The sequence below is a fragment of the Panthera leo genome, chromosome C1 (genome assembly GCF_018350215.1).
Source record: "Panthera leo isolate Ple1 chromosome C1, P.leo_Ple1_pat1.1, whole genome shotgun sequence".
In the NCBI taxonomy this organism is placed as follows: Eukaryota; Metazoa; Chordata; class Mammalia; order Carnivora; family Felidae; genus Panthera; species Panthera leo.
In genome coordinates this window covers 99,331,457-99,352,096 of record NC_056686.1, presented here as the reverse complement: position 1 = coordinate 99,352,096, position 20,640 = coordinate 99,331,457, and the positions used below count along the sequence as shown (strand labels likewise).

The 20,640-nt window shown below is 48.6% G+C and overlaps 1 protein-coding gene across 1 annotated transcript in view; it reads right to left on the bottom strand.

Moving 5' to 3' along the window:
- Positions 1-11,348: 11,348 nt before the first annotated feature.
- The window catches only part of CD2 (CD2 molecule), a 28,184-nt gene continuing 18,892 nt past the window's right edge, over positions 11,349-20,640 (bottom strand). The window contains exons 4-6 of the mRNA XM_042953582.1: positions 19,402-19,635; positions 15,404-15,526; positions 11,349-12,100 (exon numbers count right to left, since the gene is read on the bottom strand). Of these exons, the coding sequence (XP_042809516.1) occupies positions 11,802-12,100; positions 15,404-15,526; positions 19,402-19,635 (656 nt within the window). The 3' untranslated portion in view covers positions 11,349-11,801. The remainder of the gene's footprint in view (positions 12,101-15,403; positions 15,527-19,401; positions 19,636-20,640) is intronic.

Below are 20,640 nucleotides of genomic sequence, written 5' to 3'. Positions count from 1 at the left end.
GCTGTGTTTCAGACGCTGTGCTAAGTACTGGCGATTCTAAGGCCGACCAGACGGACCCAGGGTACCATAGCCCAGTGTGAAGGCAGGCATTACAGCAATGGCCGCTCTCAAACATTAGGAAGGTTGTAAGAGGGGACAGTCAGGGCGCCATGAGGAATTCAGAAAGGGGAGCCTAGTACTCCAAGTGTTCGGGAAGATGTTTGGGGTCTCAGGCAAGAAGGATGATGTATAATGTGGAACAAATAGAAGCTGGCCAAGTAAGAGGCCTAGAAGTGAGAGAGTGTAAATATGTTTAAATAACTGAGTAACGCTGAATATGCCCAGAACTTAGTGATGGGGGTGAACATGGGAAGATGCTTGAGAAGTAGCAGAAGTCAGGTGGGGAAGTGCTTCAAAAAGCTCCTGCCTGGGGCTGTGGTCTGCCTTGACATGTTGGCCTCTGCAGTCCCTGGCCACTGTCCCATCAGCTGTGGTGGAGAGTGGGAAGGGAGCTAATCTGAAGGCAATGCAAAAGGAAAAAAATAAACACTTGAACAGTTAATTCTCATTATTCATGATAGTTAAGTTCTATAAAGTCACCATAAAAACTGAACTGGCAAATACCAAGCCATCGCTCCCAGGGGAGCGAAATATAGGGTTAGGTTCCCGTGAGCCTCTGGTCACATTTTCAACAACTGATCAATGCATAACCTTGTTTTATGTGTGTTTCTGTTTGTTTGTTTTCTTTTTTTTGCATGTTAGTGATGTTTTATTTGAACAACAGTGAGTGATTATGGAATCCAGCTCCTCAACTCTATTATATATTCAGATACACAACAATCAATAGGGAACATATCGGTGATTTCTTGACTAGGACCCTACCAATTCTTCTGCTTTTTAATATAATTTATTGTCAAGTTAACTAACATACAGTGTATACAGTATGCTGTTGGCTTCGGGAGCAGATTTCGATGATTCATCACTTACATGCAACGCACAGTGCTCATCCCAACAAGTGCCCTCCTCAATGCCCATCACCCATTTTCCCCTCTCGTCTGCTTTCCCCCCACCCCCCCCATCAACGCTCAGTTTGTTCTCTGTATTTAAGAGTCTCTTATGGTTTGCCTCCTTCCCTCTCTGTTTGAAACTATTTTTTCCCCTTCCCTCCCCCCATGGTTTTCTGTTAAGTTTCTCAAATTCCACATATGAGTGAAAACATAAGATATCTGTCTTTCTCTGACTGACTTATTTCACTTAGCATAATACCCTCCAGTTCTGTCCGCGTTGTTGCAAATGGCAGAATTTCATCCTTTCTCATTGCCAAGTAGTATTCCATTGTATATATAAACCACACCTTCTTTATCCATTCATCAGTTGATGGGCATTTGGGCTCTTTCCAGAATTTGGTTATTGTTGAAAGTGCTGCCATAAACATTGGGGTACATGTGTGCCCCTATAAATCAGCACTCCTGTGTCATTTGGTTAAATTCCTAGTAGTGCTATTGCTGGGTCATAGTGTGGTAGGGTCCGCTCCCTAAGGAAAGAAAAAAAAACAAAAAAACCTCAAGGCATCCTGGTTATATGCGTAACTGACAACATCCCTCATGACCTTGTAGCATGAGACCACTTAAACAGACTACATGTTTGTGTCTTACCATATATGGGAGACAAAGAAGTGGAATATAAATAGACAACTACACCACATGGCGTTTGGGGCTCAGTTCTTCGGGTACAAACCCAACTGAGGGGTGCCAGCAGGAATAAATTTGCTTTTTGGAAAGAAAGCCTCGGTGTCATGACTCTGTGCAAGAATCCTACTACAATAGGGTAGTTCTATATTTAATTTTTTGAGAAACCTCCACCAGTTTTCATGCCCACCAGCAGTGCAAGAGGGTTCCCATTTCTCCACATCTTCGCCAGCATCTGTTGTTTCCTGATTTGTTAATTTTAGCCACTCTGGTGTGAGGTGGTATCTCAATGTGGTTTTGATTTGTATTTCCCTGATGATGAGTGATGTTGAGCATCTTTTCATGTATCTGTTGGCCATCTGGATGTCTTCTTTGGAAAAGTGTCTATTCATGTCTTCTGCCCATTTCTTCACTGGATTATTTGTATTTCGGGTGTTGAGTTTGGTAAGTTCTTTATAGATTTTGGATACTAACCCTTTATCCGATATGTCATTTGCAAATATCTTCTCCCATTCCATGGGTTTCCTTTTAGTTTAGTTGATCGTTTCCTTTGTAGTGCAGAAGCTTTTTATCTTGATGAGGTCCCAATAGTTCATTTTTGCTTTTATTTCCCTTGCCTTCAGAGACATGTCGAGTAAGAAGTTGCTGCGGCTGAGGTCAAAGAGGTTGTTGCCTGTTTTCTCCTTTAGGGTTTTGATGGTTTCCTGTCTCACATTCAGGTCTTCCATCCATTTTGAGTTTATTTTTGTGTATGGTGTAAGAAAGTGGTCTAGTTTCATTCTTCTGCATGTTGCTGCCCAGTTCTCCAAGCATCACTTGCTAAAGAGGCTGTCTTTTTTCCATTGGCTACTCTCTCCTGCCTTGTCAAAGATTAGTTGACCATACATTTGTGGGTCCAGTTCTGGGTTCTCTATTCTATTCCATTGGTCTATGTGTCTATTTTTGTGGCAATACCATGCCATCTTGATGATTACATCTTTGTAGTGGAGGCTAAAGTCTGGAACTGTGATACCTCCTGCATTGTTTTTCTTCTTCAATATTACTTTGACCCTTTGGGGTCTTTTGTGGTTCCATATAAATTTGAGGATTGTTTGTTGTAGCTCTGAGAAGAATGCCAGTGCAATTTTGATTGAGATTGCATTGAATGTGTAGATTGCTTTGGGTAGTATTGACATTTTAACAATATTTGTTTTCTAATCCAAGAGCATGGGATGTTTTTCCATTTTTTTGTGTCTTCTTCAATTTCTTTCATAAGTTTTCTATAGTTTTCAGCATACAGATCTTTTACCTCTTTGGTTAGGTTTATTCCCAGGTATTTTATGGTTCTTGGTGCAATTGTAAAGGAGACTGATTTCTTAATTTCTCTCTCTGTTGCTTCACTATAGGTGTATAGAAATGTAACCAATTTCTGTACGTTGGTTTTGTATCCTGTGACTTTGCTGAATTCATGTATCAGTTCTAGCAGCTTTTTGGTGGAGTCTTTCGGATTTTCCATGTAGAGTATCATGTCATCTGCAAAAAGTGAAAGTTTGACTCCTTCTTTGCCAATTTGGATGCCTTTTATTTCATTTTGTTGTCTGATTGCTGAGGCTAGGACTACCAACACTATGTTAAACAACAGCGGTGAGAGTGGACATCCCTCTCATGTTCCTGATCTCAGGGGGAAAGCTCTCAGTTTTTCCCCATGGAGGATGATATTAGCTGTGGGCTTTTCATATATGGCTTTTATGATGTTAAGGTAGTTTCCTTCTATCCTGATTTTCTTGAAGGTTTGTATTAAGAAAGGATGCTGTATTTTCTCAAATGCTTTTTCTGCATCTGCTGACAGGATTATATGGTTCTTATCCTTTCTTCTATTCATGGGATGTATCACATTGATTGATTTGCGAATATTGAACCAGCCCTGCATCCCAGGAATGAATTCCACTTGATCATGGTGAATAATTCTTTTCATATACTGTTGAATTCAATTTGCTAGTATCTTGTTGAGAATTTTTGCATCCATGTTCATCAGGGATATTGGCCTGTAATTCTCCTTTTTAGTGGGGTCTCTATCTGGTTTGGGAATCAAGGTAATGCTGGCTTCATAGAATGAGTCTGGAAGCTTTCTTCCTGGGAGTGTTTCTATTTAGAGACACCTTCTTTAAGGTATATTGTTGGGGCACCTGAGTGTCTCAGTCAGTTAAGCGTCGGACTTCGACTCAGGTCATGATCTCATGGTTTGTGGGTTCAAGCCCCACGTCAGGCTCTGTGCTCACAGCTGTGAGCTGCTTCAGATTATGTGACTCCCTCTCTCTTTGCCCCTCTGCCTTTTACTCTCTCTCTCTCTCTCTCGCTTGCTCTCTCAAAAATAATAAACATTAACAAATTTTTAAAAAAGATATATTATCGATGCATTAACTAGAACTCACGGCCAACAGCACTATAACTCATGCCTTAATGAAGCTTATCTAACACATATATTTTCTCCATAAGGCACATCAGAGCCTTCCTGCCCTTAGGAACATTAGACAGCACTTCAATAATTATGGACTGTTCTCTCCTCCAAAATTCATACATGAAAACCCTAATCCCCAATGTGACTATATTTGGAAATAGTGCTTTTAAGGAGAAAATTTAAGTCGAATGAGAGTAAAAGATTGCGGCCCTAATCCAACAAGACTAGTGTTCTTAAAGAAGAGGGGACCCCGGGAGTACACCGGCCTAGAGAAAAGTCCACGTGATGACATCTGCAAGCCAGGAAGAGTGTTGTCATGAGAGATCAACCTTACTGGTGCCTTGGTCTTAGACTTCCAGCCTCCAGAACTGTGAAAAAATAAACTTTTTTTTAAGGCACCTGGTATTGTTATGACAGCCCAAGCTGACTTATATCAACAATGAATTGGGGGGACCATTTTTTAAAAATGTTTATTTACTTATTTTGAGAGACAGAGAGAGTGAGGGAGAGACTCCCAAGCAGGCTCTGCACTGTCAGCATGGAACCCAACGTGGGGCTTAATCTCACGAACTGTCAGATCATGACCTGAGCCGAAATCAAGAGTCGGATGCTTAACCGACGGAGCTACTCAGGCGCCCCGGGGGCCATTTTCAATTATGAAATCACCAAAGAAGCACAAAAGAAACGTCCAAGACAGGAAGTGGAGACATGTTTCACCACCCTGATTTAGCTCATCTGGGAAACCAGGCCCCTGTGCCAGCCACAGTTCTCTCACTTTTTATACTCCTGTAACGTCTTGCTTTTGCCACTATTCTGGATCAGAACTTGGTATCCTGGGGTTGACTTCTGGAATCCTGTCCTGTTACTCGAGTTAAATCCCCACACGTTTGTGTCTCTATTCTGATATGGTCCAACTTCTCCAGCCTGAGGTCCTCTTAGGGTCCAGTTTATATATTCTGTCATCTTTCTATGCTTAAAAAAAAAATTGTCTTAACCCCCTTCTTCTCCTCCTCCACTTCCTCCTCCTCCTCCCCCTCCTCCTTCTTGACATAATTGTCAGATTTATCAAGATTTAACATGCATATAGTTTAGAGTCAAGCAGTCCCACAAAGCTTATTACCAAAAAGGATACTAACGCTTGTAGTAGCCTCCTGATACCCCCTCCCCACATTTCCCACTCTCCAGGGAAAACCACCTTCACATTTTAAAACTGAGTCTTTGGGTATTTACATCCCTGTCTCTAAGGATGATTATATAGTTGCTTCTTGATTTTTTTCCATTTCAGGCATTATGTGTATAGACTCCCCACCCCTAATCCTACCAGTAAAGCAACCTTATAATTTTGGATACATCAACATTCAGTGTTTATATTATTAGTGGTCATGTAAGTGTTGTGCACTGCCAAGTGATATGGGCTGCAGTGATTTGCTTTTCTGTGCAAGTTATTATTTTTCCTATGGTTAATTATTGTCTTTTGTTCATTGAGTAATGTGCTCTGTACTTATCCCTAATTTATTCTCAAACTCTCCCTCAGAAATGTAAATCTTTTCTCAATATGCTTAAATACATCAGATGTTTTATTAATTTCATCTTCTTGAATAATTCTCCCTTGGTCCCTTTCTCTGCTCCAGTCAGACTCTCTCTCTCTCTCTCTCTCTCTCTCTCTTTCTCCTTTCCTTCCTCTCTTCCCCACCTTCCTTTTTTGGGTCCCAGTGTTCCAGAGTTTTACAATGATATATCTTGTTGCGGATCATTTTCTTTCATGGTGCTAGGTCCTTTGTGAGCTCTTTTCATGTGGAAATTTATGTCCCCGTCTCTTCTCGGCCCTTTGGCTAAGATCAAGTGTGGAAACTTATGTCCTTCCATTCTGGAATGTTCTGGAATTATTTCATGGACAACAAACTCCCTCTGTGTCCACTGTTTTCTTTCCAGAATGCTCATTTCTTAGGTTTTGGATCTACTAGAACTGTTCTCCAATTTTAAAATCTTTTTATTACCATTGTTTCATCTTTGTCCTTTTGCTCTGTTGTCTGAGAAAATTTTTCAACGTATCTTCCAGGCTTTTGTTGAGTTTTTCCTTTCTGCTATTATATTTGTAATTTCCAAGAACACTCTTTGTTCTCTGAATATTCTTTTTTCATAGCACTCTGTTCTTTTTTCAGGGATGCAATATTTTCTCAACCCTTTGAGCTCAATAAGGGTAGCGTGCTGTTTAAGTTTTCCTCCCTCACCTCCAATGTTTATGCTTGGGGTTTTTTTTTTTTGAGTCCTCATGTTTCAGATTGGAAACTTTCCTCCTCTCCATGGTATACTCAACTATCTGCTCATATTTAAGAGAAGAACTGTAAAGACAACCTTGTGTGGGTTGGGGGGGGGGGTTAGTGACTGCAGACTTCACTCCAGGGTCATCTAGATGAGTGGTTTCATGGGGAAACCCTGGATGTTGGTGTCATGAGGTCTTTTTCAATAAGATTTTTTTGTTAAGATCTGGTTTTTTTTTTTTGAGCTGATAAGTCTTTTCTAATATCCTGCCTGAAAAAATATCTACATAATCTGCCTAGTTTCTGCAAGCTGGTGGGGTAGGAGTTCAATCCCAACATTCAGTAGAAAACTTTTATATAATCCCCCTGTTTTTTAATATAGTCCCTTTTGGTGAACTGTGCCTGGCATCTTCTAATCTAGAAACTCTGTTTTTCCATCTCCAGGGAGCAAACCTCCAGATCTCTGCCAGAAGTAACTGATCTGCATGGTGTAGGAGACAGAATCTGGGATCTAACTGCTTCTCATGAACCAGCCTTTCTGTCTCAGCCTCACCATCATTCCTACTTCTGGAGATACCTCATGCCACCAACTCCTATGCCTTTTGAGTATTTAATGGCGTAAATCAGTTTGCACCATGGCTATCCCCATTACCGCCTTCAGATTGATGTCACTTTTGAAGTCTTCATAGTCAGCTACTGCCCTTCCCTCTGCCTTTTCCAACTCCCCAGAATACGCTATTGGGGTTTTTTCCTCTGTTTTCTCTTTTTTTTGTGTGTGGTTTATTTCTTTTTTTCCTAAAGTGAGGTCTGTGCCCAACATGGGGCTTGAACTCAAGACCCCGAGATCAAGAGTTGCACGCCTCCCTGACTGAGCCAGCCAGGTGCCCCTGTTTTGGTGATTTATATCTTTTATTTTTGTGAAGTGTAATGTCACTTTTGTTGGGTTTCACAAGGGAGTAAAGACTGATGCAGGAGTTAAGCTCTTACCTTAACTAGAGATTCCTCTTCTTTATTGTTACCTCTGCCCTGTCCCCTCCCCAGTCACAGCCCCCTGCAATATAGGTATTGTCTCCCTTGTGCATGTGGCTGGGCTCTGCTACAACAATTCCTTTTGGACCTCCAGGACTGGTTGACTGCTTGAATCCATGAAAGTGGATTGCCCAGTGCAAACAGTGGCAGGAAGCACCACCCCTGTGCCAGCCCTGGCCAGTGGGTAGATCTCATGTGGACAGGTAGGCTATCAGAAAGACCAGAATTTCCCTGGCCTCCCTCTCCTCTGCTTTGAGTTGCGGTTGAATAAACCACCAAGCCATCTTATGTCCAGATGTGTCATCGGGGTGGCCCTGTTCAAGGGGCCAAGGAGGTGACAGCCAGGCCGGTGGCTCAGTCTAAGCTTTGTGGGGTGGTCTCCCAGATCTGTTCTTCAGCTTTTAACACATATGGTATAGAACTTCATCCATTTGTCCCGTGTGGCCCGGTGTTTGGAAACTAACACAGGTGAATCAAACTCACAGCACAATGAGTCACCGTATAGTGTGCCTATTGACTGATTTATAGTCAACTTTGTCTTTTTCCAATAACCGGGTCATTTATACCTACTATCTGGGGTATTTTCGTTCCAGTATCAAGCCAGATAGAAAGCTCAGTTATCAGATGTCTTCTGTCCAACAAGACAGACCAGTTACGTTTACATCTATTATTTACAATTAATCCCCACTCTGCCCCCATGAGCTGTTATCCCCATTTGACAGATAAGGAAACCAATACTCAACGAAGCTGAGTAAACTACTCCAGCTCAGGAAAGGCCTCTCTAGTGACCTTTGGTCTGGGTCCTGAAAGAAGACTGTGGACAGGTGAGGAGCCAGTGGGACAGGGCAGGCAGTGGCCCTGGAGTACAGAACACATGTCCCAGTGTGAGGAGCCCTGTGGCTGCTTCCTGGTGAGCATGGGCGAGCCCTGAAGGGCCCATGTGAGAGACCGCAGGGATGAGGGCCAAGTCCACGGCCAGGGGCCCCTCGGAGCCAGGCTGGCCCGGGTGCTTGGATTAGACAGCTCTTCAGGGGGTGGGCAGGGGGTGGCTATCAAAAAGATCACACTTTTCTACGACACTCTTGCGTTGTTTCAGTCTCTTGCGTTACCTGGATATTTTTTCCAACTTGGCCAACTTCCTTGTCTAGAAAGTTCCCTGCAGAGGATTATCTTTTTTTTTTTTTTTTTTTTTTTAACTTCACTTATTGTGAGACGGAGAGAGAGAGAGCACAAGTGGAGGTGGGGCAGACAGGGAGAGAGAGAGAATCCCAAGCAGGCTCTGCACTGTCAGCCCAGAGCCTGACGCGGGACTGGGACCCACAAACCGTGAGACCATGACCTGAGCCCAAGTCAGACGCTTAACTGACTGAGCCACCCAGGATCCCCGTGGAGGATTATTTAACCAGGCTGTCACCGTCTTTCCTACAATGTTGTATTATCCATAAGTCCTCAAGTTTGGCCGCCCACTGATGAAGAATAATTTGAGGACCAAAAGACCTGTGCTTCCCCAACTTGAATGTCCATTGCAATCACCTAGAGAGGCTATTAAAAACACAGGGGCCCCAACCTACCCCACTGAATCACCGGGATTTCTTTTCTGTTTTTTTTTTTTTTTAAGTTGGTTATTTATTTAGGTGATCTCTACACCCAGTGTGGGGCTCCAACTCACGACCCTGAGATCAAGAGTCACATGCTCCTTTGAGTCAGGCAGGTGCCTCATTTTTTTTTAAGTTTTTTTTCTTTTTAATTTTTTAATTTTTTATCTACAGTCTATTCTCATGCAGCTGGCCTGACCATTTCTTAGAAACTCCATGCCCCAGGACAGGATCAGTGGCAGGTTACGCATCAACAGACATGTGAGTGACTGCAGCATAAATCTTGAGCAAAACCCGTGTCTTCTGCCTTACGGTGGAGACTCCAGGAGGGCAGGGGATGTGTCTTCTGTCTACAGATGCCATAGATACTCACTGCCCTTCCTTTGACAGGACTGTCCTCACCCATCCAATCAATCGGCTAGTGATATTTTCCACGAAGTGCTAGACACAATACTGAGAAATACTCATTGTCCTCAGGAAGCTTTCATTGATTTCATTTTTTATTAAAAAAAATTTTTTTTTTTAATGTTTGTTTATTTTTGAGACAGAGAGAGACAGAGCGTGAGTGGGGGAGGGTCAGAGAGAAAGAAGGAGACACAGAATCCAAAGCAGGCTCCAGGCTCTGAGCTGTCAGCACAAAGCCCGACGCAGGGCTCGAACCACAAGCTGTGAGGTCATGACCTGAGCCGAAGCTGGACGCCCAACTGACTGAGCCACCCAGGCGCCCCTTGCTTTCATTGATTTTAAAAAGCATTTTTTTTTTTTTTTTACATTTTAATATCCCGGAAATGGAGTTGCGCCTAAAAGTTGATTGTATCTTAGCATTGGTTACGATGCAATAGAGAGTGTTTTTTCTTTCTTATGGTATGTAAAATGATGAAGCCTCTTAGAATCCATGGTATCTTCAAATTGATGAAACACAGTAGTTGAAAAGGGAATAATATACCTGTATAAACAGGTAACTGATGTGAACCTTGCTCGTGCCGTTCCCCCTGCGCAAGTAATTCTGCACATCTATTTCATCAGTGCTACTGATTTATTATGACTCAATTCAAATGCCACTTCCTCCAGGAAGCCTTCCATGTCACCTCAGTTCCTGCACTCAGTGTGGATGCAGAGTCCTTCCTCGGGGCTCTTATACTTGCCTCCGACCTCCACTTACCAAGCTGTGTTACATTTGTCCTCCCCTCTCTAGACTGTAAGCTGAGTCTAGGCAAAGATGCAGTCATACCTCTCTGTGTTCCTACCATCCAGCACAGAGCCTGGTACAGAGACGTTCGGTCAATGTGTGTTGAATGCGTGAACGATGTACGTTCTTTACCGCATGTAATGCCACCGGATTTCAGCAGAAAGGCGGGGCTGGAGGCTAGAAAGGCAAGGGAAGTCTTCACGAAGGGATTGGGAATGGGCCATGCTGGCAGGATGGCTGATGGAATCACTCAGGACTGCCATGAGGGAGGAGAATGGGCCAGCGCTAAGACCTTCATTTCTCCCACCAGGTAGATCCCGCGAAAACCGTTACTTGGTTGGATTTCGTGTCTGAATTTCAGGAGGCTGTGGGGGCTCATCCATCATCATCCTTAATAATCGACTCTGGGTGTTAACACACAGACACTGAGGTTCAGAGGCAAGAGCGGCTCCCCCCTCAGTGTGCTCTCACAGGAAGCCCTGAATATACATAGACTTTGTGGTTTAGACCTCAGAGCTTCCTGCCAGATCTTGACAAGGTTTAGCAAGTCGAAGAAGCCAGGAGAAGGGGGGCAGATGGGACCACAAAAATGGCACCAGCATTTCAAAGCAGGTGCCTTCTCACCGCCTATCACTGTAAACCTTAACTGAAAACTGTTTTGGTTTTCTTTTCCTCCCACTTCCCCCAGTGCAGTTAGCATGTGGCAGCTCGCTGGGGATGGGGTATGCTCTTTTCCTAATGGCCATTTAAGACCCTCGGGATTTGATTCCACCGACCTGGCTCTTGGCCTGCCTTTTGGTGGTGTTTGGTAGGCTCGTGTCACTGCCAGTATTCACGGATTCCTTTCTTTCCAGGGATGATTCTACAGATCCTTGTGCCCGTGTCTAAACAGTCAAGGAAGTGAGACCCAAACAAGTACGTTTGCCGGTGCCCCTCCTTATACTTTGCGCACAGAGGTTTCAATCCATCAGACAAGTCTACAAATAGCCTATCGGGCCAGCTTTGCAGCTGAGACCTGGGGAGCACGTTCTGGTTGTCCTCGGCGGGGGGATTAGGCGGTCCGGGTGAACTGGGGTGACCAAACTGGATCCTGCTGTCACACACACCCGGCCTCCTTCTTATCCAGCAGCTTGATGCTGGGCTTCTTTCTACAATGAGCAGACACTGAGGTCAAATGAAAGCTTTTATTTCCCTTCTACGTCCAAGATGGTGGGCAAGCATCCACCAGATACATAAGAAACCCAAGGGCGTCTTGAGCAGGCAGACGGCTTGCAGCGAGGTCCCGGTGCCGCAGGACGCCTCACGTCTGCACGGGATCTGAAGGGGAGGCGAGGACTTGGTGGTCGGTGGCCCATCCTCCTGGTGGTGGCACTTGTATTGCCAGCCCTTCTGGGCGTGACAAGGAGCAGCGGCTCCAGGTGTTAGAGCATGCAGGTGAGCTAGGAGATGCCGACACGGCGTGGCCCGCGAGCCCAGGGGGTGGTCATCCTACCGCAGAACACGCCTGATGGAAGTGTAGGTGCTCCCCCTCCCAGCGGAGAAATTCCACGGTGCCTTTATGGGAAAGGACGATTTCTATCGCTTTTAATTAGAGGAAGGGGACACCCAGGTCAGGAGACAGAGTTATGAGTTTCCTGTGGCCCCACGGGGAGCTTTGGGTTGAACTCGAGGCCTGGGGAGGGGAGGGCCTTTCTGCTGATAAACTTGTGTGGCTGGTGGAGGGGGGGCCTTCCTCTGCTGGTTGTGCTGGGCCCGGTGGCCAGGAGGCGGTGGCCGATGACCCGGGGCCTGGGGCCGATGACTGGGCGGTGGAGGAGGCCGGGACGCAGCGGGACTTTGGGGAGTCGAGCCTGGCACCTGGCAGGGCTTCGGGCCCCTTTTCTTGGTGGTTAGTCTGCATGCTCTTATCTCCAGCTCTTCATCTGCAACAATAAAACCTCTGACAGGTCTCTCGGTAAGATAGGATTGGTGTAAATATTTACCGAGTGGTAAATATTTACCACCTACGTGCAAAACGCCATGCTAGCTGTTTGGGGGATGCGATGAGGCAGAAGCCCCCTCTGCGCTCTAAAATGTCCAGGTCCTGTAGGAGAGACAGAAACGCCCACCGGCAGGGTGGAGTGAGAGCCCAGGGCTTCCAGAACTCAGGGAGCCAGAGGCAAAGAGGCGGGGAGAGGAGAGGGCTTTGTGTCTGGGTGTTCTGACGATATGGACCTCAGCGCCCTGCCTCTGGGTTATCCAAGAGACCATGCCCAGAGGAGACCCTGTGGTTAGAGCCCTCAGGGCAGGAGCTTAATAGAGGGGACATCAGCAACAGCCTGCCTTCAGGTGGGTTTCCCTGTTAGATCTGCCTTTCATGCAGGTTTGTTCCAAGGAACGTGAGCAAGAGGCTTTTGAGACCTTAGAAACTCCCTAGTGTCTATGCATTTCTCAGAAATTCACAAGCCAGCCCCATCCTCTTCGGGTTGGCAGGAAAAGAACTTCTCGCCCCGTCTGGAATTTTCCATGATGTGTGACTGCCCTCCACGAAGGCAGGGCCACAACTCCCAGTAACGTGGTTGTTCCTTTGCTGTCTTAAAACCACACGGGCAATCTGTGAGGAAGCTTCCTACTTCTCTAGGCCTGGAGGGCCCCGCTGGCCCCTCGGGCCTCCCTGGGCTACGAGGGAGGTGTTCTGGTCTCTGTGTCCAAAGCCATCCTTGGTGGGGGGGGGGGGGGTTCCCAAGGGAGCTAGGAAGAGGGTGTCCTCCTGGGGCCAACGAATGGCCCTACATGTCAGTATGGAGCGGGTACAGCCCCGGGAATCACAGGCCCCCTCTGAACCCCCCCCCCCAGCTTCAGGTGAGGCTGCCCGTGGAAGAGTCGCCCCTCATGGCGGAAAATGCAGTCTCAGGTGGCTTTGAACGTGAAGACTCAGAGTCTAACAACATGGTTGTGACACGTGAGGGGCCAGAGTGCTCTGTGCACCAAAGGTCAAGGGCACAGAAAGGGAAAAACACATCCTCTATGCCACCTTTGCTGGCCCGAGGTAGCGGTGGGTACGCCAGCACGCTGTGGAGAGGACCTTGACCCTGACCCCAATTCCCAGCAGTGGGGCTCTTACAGCCCTCGTCTAAGGCAAGCTTGGGCTGCCCATTTGTCTGCCACCCACCGTCCCGTCCGTTTGTTCTTCAAACATCTATTCCCTGTCTTCTGGGTTCGGGTGCCATGGCTAAAGTAGCAGCAACAGCTCGGAAGCCTGAAATCAAGTGACACAGAGCGGAACCGCACACAATGCACACAATGTCCATCTCCGGTGAGAGCCCGGAGGGGTGCAGGCAGAGCCCAGGGGCTCCGGGAGGAGGGGTGGGGTGTGGCCAAGTGGCTGAGACCCCAGGCCGGCTCGCACAGACGGATGAGCTGGGGCTCGGAGCGGCCTGCCTGGCAGAGCAGGACTGTGGGGCCCGGTTTGCCCACGCCTGTCACTTCAGCCACTGCCCAAATGTCTGCTCCCAGGAATTACTCCACACTCAGTGTCCTTTCTCACTCATCTCATCTCCTGGGTACGCACCCGGGGCCCAGACTAGGGTGACGCAAGCAAGACGCCCAGGGCATGGCCTTGAAAGAGCCCTCACTCTCAGGGTTGGGCAAGGGCAGCGTGGGCCCTGAGGGCGATGGTCTCCTTCAATTTTGCTTCATTTGATGGGCTCCCGGCTTATATCGCCCTCGTCCTGACTCAGCCCGCTGGCCGTAGGATTGGGAGGGAATCACTTACCCTCACTGAGCTTGAATTTCCTCACCTGTATGGATATTATCTATCTCACAGGATCACCGAGACAGTTGGATATGATAATGAACACGAAGCATTCTGTTACAGAGATAAGTGCCTGGCACAAGTGACCGCTTGTCAGTGTCGGCTAATGATCATGCTGGTCACTTTGGCCTGGCGAAAGCAGGGATCGCCTTGTCACGGGGTGCCACACGAGGGCCATGTTGGAAGAATATGTGGTCTTTGACCATCAGGCAGTGGACAAATGCAGGGGGACTCGGGCAGAGAACCGCCTGAGCAGGGCACAGGGGTGACGGAGCTATGCGTGCCTGTGGGACTCGGCAAGCAATTCTGCTCCACGGGGGCAGAGAGCGCTGGAAAGATGGTGGTGGAAATATGGCGCCACACTGGGGGCAGTGGTGTGGCAGGACATGGGGCTGAGGGGCAGGGGCCCGAAGGAGACCCAAGGCGAGAAGTCTGAAGGAAGCAAGCTAAATCCAAAGGGGGTCCAAGGCCACCCCCGCTGGGGCAGGTTCAGCCCACGTCCTTGTTAGCGTGGCACTGCCGGTGGCCGGCATGGGCCTCCCGGGCCCGCTCTAGGAAGAGACCCAGAGTGAGGGGACCCAGCCCTACAGTGAATGGCAGATTGCCCAGGACCCGAGGGACCTTCCTGCCTGGCTGCACGGCTTGCTGTTGGCCAGACACAGCTTACTGGATGCTCCTGGAGCATGGGGCCCCACCCCCACCCCAGAGCCTGCAGGGACACCTAAGGCACCGTCATGTGAACTCACTGCCTTGGGTGGCCTGTACTGTATGCTCTTTGAGCCCAGCTCCCCACTTCTGAGCCTAACGTTCTCATTCTTGGTGGCTGTTGGAGTCCTGACTTGCGGACTGTTGGAGTCCTGACTTGTTGGAGTCCTGACTTGCGGACGCAACAGTCCCAGAACTAGCACGTTCCGTCTGAACAACAAATCAGAAAGGGGGGCATAAACCCCTGGTTTTAGACCATACGTGTCCTCGCAGGTCCCTGAAATTGTACCTGTGCTCCTAGGAGCCTGGTCCTGAACACATCTCGGGCCGCCCTCTCAAGAGAGGACGAGATGTTTGTTGATGGAAACCATGTTTTGATGGTAACCGTTCTACCCACGTAGAGACGTGTGGCTCATTCGAAATAGGTCCGCATAGGCCTTCACCGAGTCAGCCTCGGCGGGGGATTCCAGGAGGCCAACCAGGATTCGGCTTCTCACAGCTCTCCTACTGTCGCCACCGAGAATGTGTTTTTCAAAGATCAAGCTAACCACAAAATGGAACACAGTGTAACCGCTGGTGATAAGCCTGACATCCTCAAACTCCCCATCTCCATTATTTTCTTTCCAGACTCAGAGTGTCGTCCCCATGAGTTGTTTCCATGGGGATTTTGCCTGGGGCCTGCAGGGGGACAGAAGTGGGGGGGCGGGGGGCGGGGGGGGGGACTTACCATTCTTCCTACTGTTCTGTTTTTTCCTCTTGTTGATGTAGAAAATGAGTAGCACCATGAAGATGACGAACAAGGTGCTTCCTCCACAAACACCAATAATGAAATACAGGTCCAGACCCTTCTCTGCAAGAGGAACAGGAGTGGCTGGAGCGGGGGAGGGGCCCCGGGCAGAGCGGCCATCTCACTGCGCTGGCCAAGGACTCCTGCCTCCCGCATGACGTGGATAAAAAGAGCCTGATGGGACTTTTCAACCTCAGAAAAGCCGAGCTCGTGGAGGCTCTCAATTGTGTCAGCCTCCAAAAGGGCAGGGTCCAGGATAAGCCCCCCCACCCCAGATGGCTCCTGGGGGGGGGCTGGGTTCGGGCAGCTGGTCTGGACTGGAAATGCCAAATTCCTCGTGTGCTGGGACATTGTCCACTTCTCCTCATCAAGGTGCATGTCACAGAAGTTTAGCTCTGAGGAGGAGTTTAGAGACAATCTAGCGTCACCTTCGAGTTTCACAGACAGGCCCAGAGAGGGAGGATGAGTTGCCTGAGGCCACACAGCATCTGTTTCTGAGTGGTTCCTTTAAGCAGCCCCTCGTGTCCAGGTTTCTGCACTATTTACCCACCTTCATCTCTGGCTGCCCTCCTGCACCATTTTTTCCCCCTCACCCTCTTGACCAGGCATTTTCCAAAGACTTGGGGTAAATCTTTCAGTTGTCCGGCCCACTGGCCAGCAACCCCTCCCGGATTTTCCCCGGCCCGTGAGAGAACCTCACACACACAGTGAGTTAGCAGCAGCCGTGGATTTGATCTTCAGCTCACAGACCGTCAGTGGCTGTAATGCAACGAGGCTGACAACAACTCTGTGTGCAGAGAAATGGGTTTGAATCCAGGCTCTTCTAGGCAAGAGCTGTGTGACCTTTGGTAAGTGACTCCACCTCTCTGAGCCTGTTCCATTCTTCATAAAAGGGAGATCATGAAACTTACATCACAGGGTGGCTGTTGGAGGTCAATCAGATAATGGATGTGAAAGTGCTTTGTAAACTGTAAAACAACACATAGGGGTGAGGTCTTGTTCTTAGTAGAGCCCTGTGCACTGGTGATTCTGGGAGCCATTTCCCAGGAGAGGTGCTGGGCCGGCTGCCCTTTGTGAGTCAACAGCAGTTAGAGAGGCAGCAGCTGGGGCCGTGTGGCAGGGGACTGGCGCATCTGGAGAACAAACTGGAGCTCAGCCAGTGTCACAAGGAAACCCTTTTCCAGCCCAACGTCCCCAGGAAGACCCTGTTACCTGGGAAGCCCAGGATGGGCCCTGGGAGCAGGCCAGAGGCCCGAGAAGCAAACTGAACAGATCTGACTGCAACAGTTTCTTCATTCTCTTTTTCCTCGGGTCTCTCTCTGCCCCATTCTTTGCCTGCCGGTTACACAACCTCTCCCTGCCATGTGGACGAAGGTGCCTCCATTCGAAAAGCAGGCAGGACACTAAGCTCCCGTTCCATGGGACCGAGAAAGCATTGGGTCCTTTAGGCTCCTCAGGCTGGAGCCAGGGGCTGCTGGAGTCTCTCTCGGGCTCAACTCCCCAGGATCTGAGACAGGTCAGGGAGTGCAGGCCGAGCCACGCAGCCATGGGGCGGCCACACCCCAGTGTGGGGGCACTGGGAGATACGCGGGCATGCCTCACACCGCCCGCTGGCAGGCCTGTCCGGCGTGGCCCTCCGAGGCACCTGGGGTGCTCTCCACAGGGAACCTTCCAGCTTGTCTCCGAGGCAGCCATGGCTCCATCATTTAAAACCACACCCTCTCCGTCTCTGAATCCAAGCGTTCGGCTTCCTGTGTGCCCTCCTGGAGATGATGTGCCCCTACGTTCCTGTGATGGGGTCCTTCTTCTGCCTCCAAACCTGCTCCTCCCTCAGGGTTTTGGTTTCGAGGACAGGCTCACCTCTGCTGAGCCAAATGGTTAGTCTTGTCCTTGCCCTGCTCTGGCTTGGCCCTTGAAAATGATCCCTTTGAGGGTAACTGCACCTCCCCCGGGGCCCTCCCAAGGTGTTCTTCCCATCTCTTTCTCGGCCCTTCCTCGGACTGGCGTCTGCTCTGCACCACAGAGGAAGGGGCACGAAGGTTCCACCTTTGAGCCTTGGCTTCTCCCGAGGCCCTTCCTGACTCCCTCCATCCCTGATGCACACACATGTCTATACGCGTGGGCTCTGGCTAAAATAAACATGAAGAGCAGGGTTGCCCGATAAAACACAGGACACCCAGGTTCATTTGAATTTTGGATAAACAATGGATAAGTTTTAGCATAAGTATGTCCCATGAAGCACTTAGAAGATACTTATACTGTCTTTTGTATTTGCTAAGTGGGGCAGCTCTGATCAGGGGCCTCCCAGAAGGGGGAAAAGAGGTTGTGAAGTCAAGAAGGGACCGATAGATTCACGCAGGGAGCCTCAGTGATCAGGGGGCAGGGGGGCGCGGAGCCATGGCTGGGGACCAACATGAAGAGTGAAGTGATGCTGGTCTAAGCGTGTGGTGGGCAGACTCTAAGCTGGCCCCCACAGCCCCCCACCTCCGGGTATTCCCATCTCTGTGCAGTCCCCTCCTATGCATGTGGGCTGGGCTTACTGAGTTGCTTCTGAAGAACAGAACACAGCAGAAGAACACAGCAGAAGTGATGGGATATGTCTCCTGAGGTGAAGTTACAAAGAGACTGCGGCTTTGGTCCCGGGTACTTACTCTTTTTCTTAGCCAGCAAGGAGGGAAGCTAGCAGCCATATTGTGAGGTGGCCCAACGGTCCACGTGAACGAGCCTGGACATGGACCCTCCCCGCACCGAGCCTGGGCCTGACTGACATGACTGTGGTCCCTGCCGGTGTCTTGACTGCGGCCTCACGGAAGACTGAGCCAGAACCAGCCAGCAAAATCATTCCCAGACTCATGACTCACAGACACTGGGAGACAGGAACTGTCATTGCAAGCCACTAACAAAAGTAATCTGTTATGCAGCAACAGATAACTAATTGAAAGTATATATGAAAAAGCCTCACTTCTGACTTCATACCAGTTCAGGGCTGTTTCCAGAGGTAGCTAACCAGCCATAGTCCCTGTAGAGACTCAGGGCATCTGGCCAATTAACTATTTTTGTGTGTGTTCGGTGTCCCTTCAGAGGGGTTAACCAGACAGCACGGGAAAGGTACTCACAGGATACCAGAAGAAGAGACTTTTGGAGCTCATGGCGCTCATTCTCTTTGTGGACCAGGTGACAGAAGCCCAGAGATGGGGTGGGGGTGGGGGAGCTCTGACGAGGTAATCTTGCTAAATTTGGACAGACCCAAACTAGAAGTCCAGGCCCCTGGTCCCCAGAGCTCCCACTACCACAGGCTGCCTCTCAAGAATTACTTCCGGGGGTCATGTCAAGCTGGGGACCCTGGAGAAGAGTTTAAACTCTTAGAGTTTCAGGACTTCCTGGTGCTGACACCACACGGGGCTGTCAGCTCTGTGGTGGGAGGAGCTTCGCCTCACTGTGTCCACCGTCTTCCCTGGCCATGAGCGTGTCCTCTCCCCGTACCCCCCTAACTTCTGGGTTTATACGGCCCTTCTACCTTTGCTCCTGGTAGGAAGTACTGCCCATCTCCCTTGTACAAAGTAATCTTTTTTTGCTCCCTTCTCCATCATTACCTTGGGAGTCACAATCCTGGTCACTGACTAGCTGAGGGACCTCGAGCAAGTCAGTTGACCTCTCTGGGAAATGGGGATTTGCATGAGATAAACCTCGACAGTTCCTTCAGAGGATCTTTTCGATTGCCCGATGTTAAATTGTGCTCCATGGACGGACGCCCAAGAACACCCCACCCCTCTCTCCTTCAAGGCTTCCCTTGAAGGGTTCCAGAAGGAAGAGGTGTGTTTTCAAAGGGCTGCCTCTCAGCCCAGTCCCCTGTGCCCCAGAGGGAGTCTCTGCCCCAGACCTGACAGGCTGTGTTTGCCAAATGAGCTTGGGATGTCTGACCAGTGTTTGCCACGCACCTGAACAAGTGATCATCTTCACGTCACTTTCCTTGCTGACTTTGTTTTCTGCCGTGCAGTTGACTAATATCTTCCGCTTGTTTATAAACCTGTATGTGCTGAACTTCGAAGAAACAGGCTTGATACTGGTCCCATTTACGTACAGTTTTAATTCAGGGTCTGTTCCATTTGATATCTTACAGACCAGGGTTTTGTTGATACAATTCCAGTCGATGTTAGGCGTTGAGACCTTCTCTGGGAAAAAAAAAAAAAAAAGATCCAATTCATAGTAGACCATTTTCTGATTTTAACTGACATGCTTATTTACGGAGGGGGGAATGGAGTTAGTCTGGGACCAGGAGACGATTTCCGAGACCACTAGCTATTGTTGCAAATCATTTTTATTTAAAAAAATTTTTTTTAATGTTTATTTTATTTTTGACAGAGAGAGACAGAGCATGAGTGGGGGAGGGGCAGAGCGAGAGGGAGACACAGAATCGGAAGCAGGCTCCAGGCTCTGAGCTGTCAGCGCAGAGCCCGATGTGGGGCTCAGACTCATGAACTGCGAGATCATGACCTGAGCTGAAGTCGGATGTTCAACTGACTGAGCCACCCAGGCGCCCCCATTTTTATTTTTTTTATACAGCACACTCAGAACAATTTTTTTATGACGTTCAAAGATACATCATATAAGCAGGAAAGAAATGCATCCTGTCAAATGTTTATGTGCTATTTTATACCTCAAAATGTTTTCACATACATGATGTCACTTAATCTTAACAAAGAGAAGAGGCTGATTTTTCTTGCCATTTACAGTGGACATCCCCAAAGCCCTGAGAGGTTCAATGGTGATCTAAGGGCACCCACTAATAAATGGCAGATAACGGGAGGAGCTCACACTTCTAAGCCCAAGTTCAGGAGCATGGGTAAGACAGCATGTCTTGATCCCCAAAACTTGAGGGGGGCAATGCTTCCAAGCAGCCAGGAACCCTACCCTGGAGGTGTTGTTACATGTGTGGTCTGGGACCTTGGTCACAAACAGACCCTACTCCCATCCATCCACCAGGTCCTGGGAGGAGAGGGCCGGGTGTGCAGCTCAAGTTCTGAGGTGAGTGGGTACCAGCCCCTCATGATCATCAACTCCTTGCCTCTCTTTTTCTTTCAAGGCTGCGTCATGAAAGACATGATCATCTGACATGATCATCAACTCCTTGCCTCTCTTTTTCTTTCAAGGCTGCGTCATGAAAGAAAAAGCCCTTG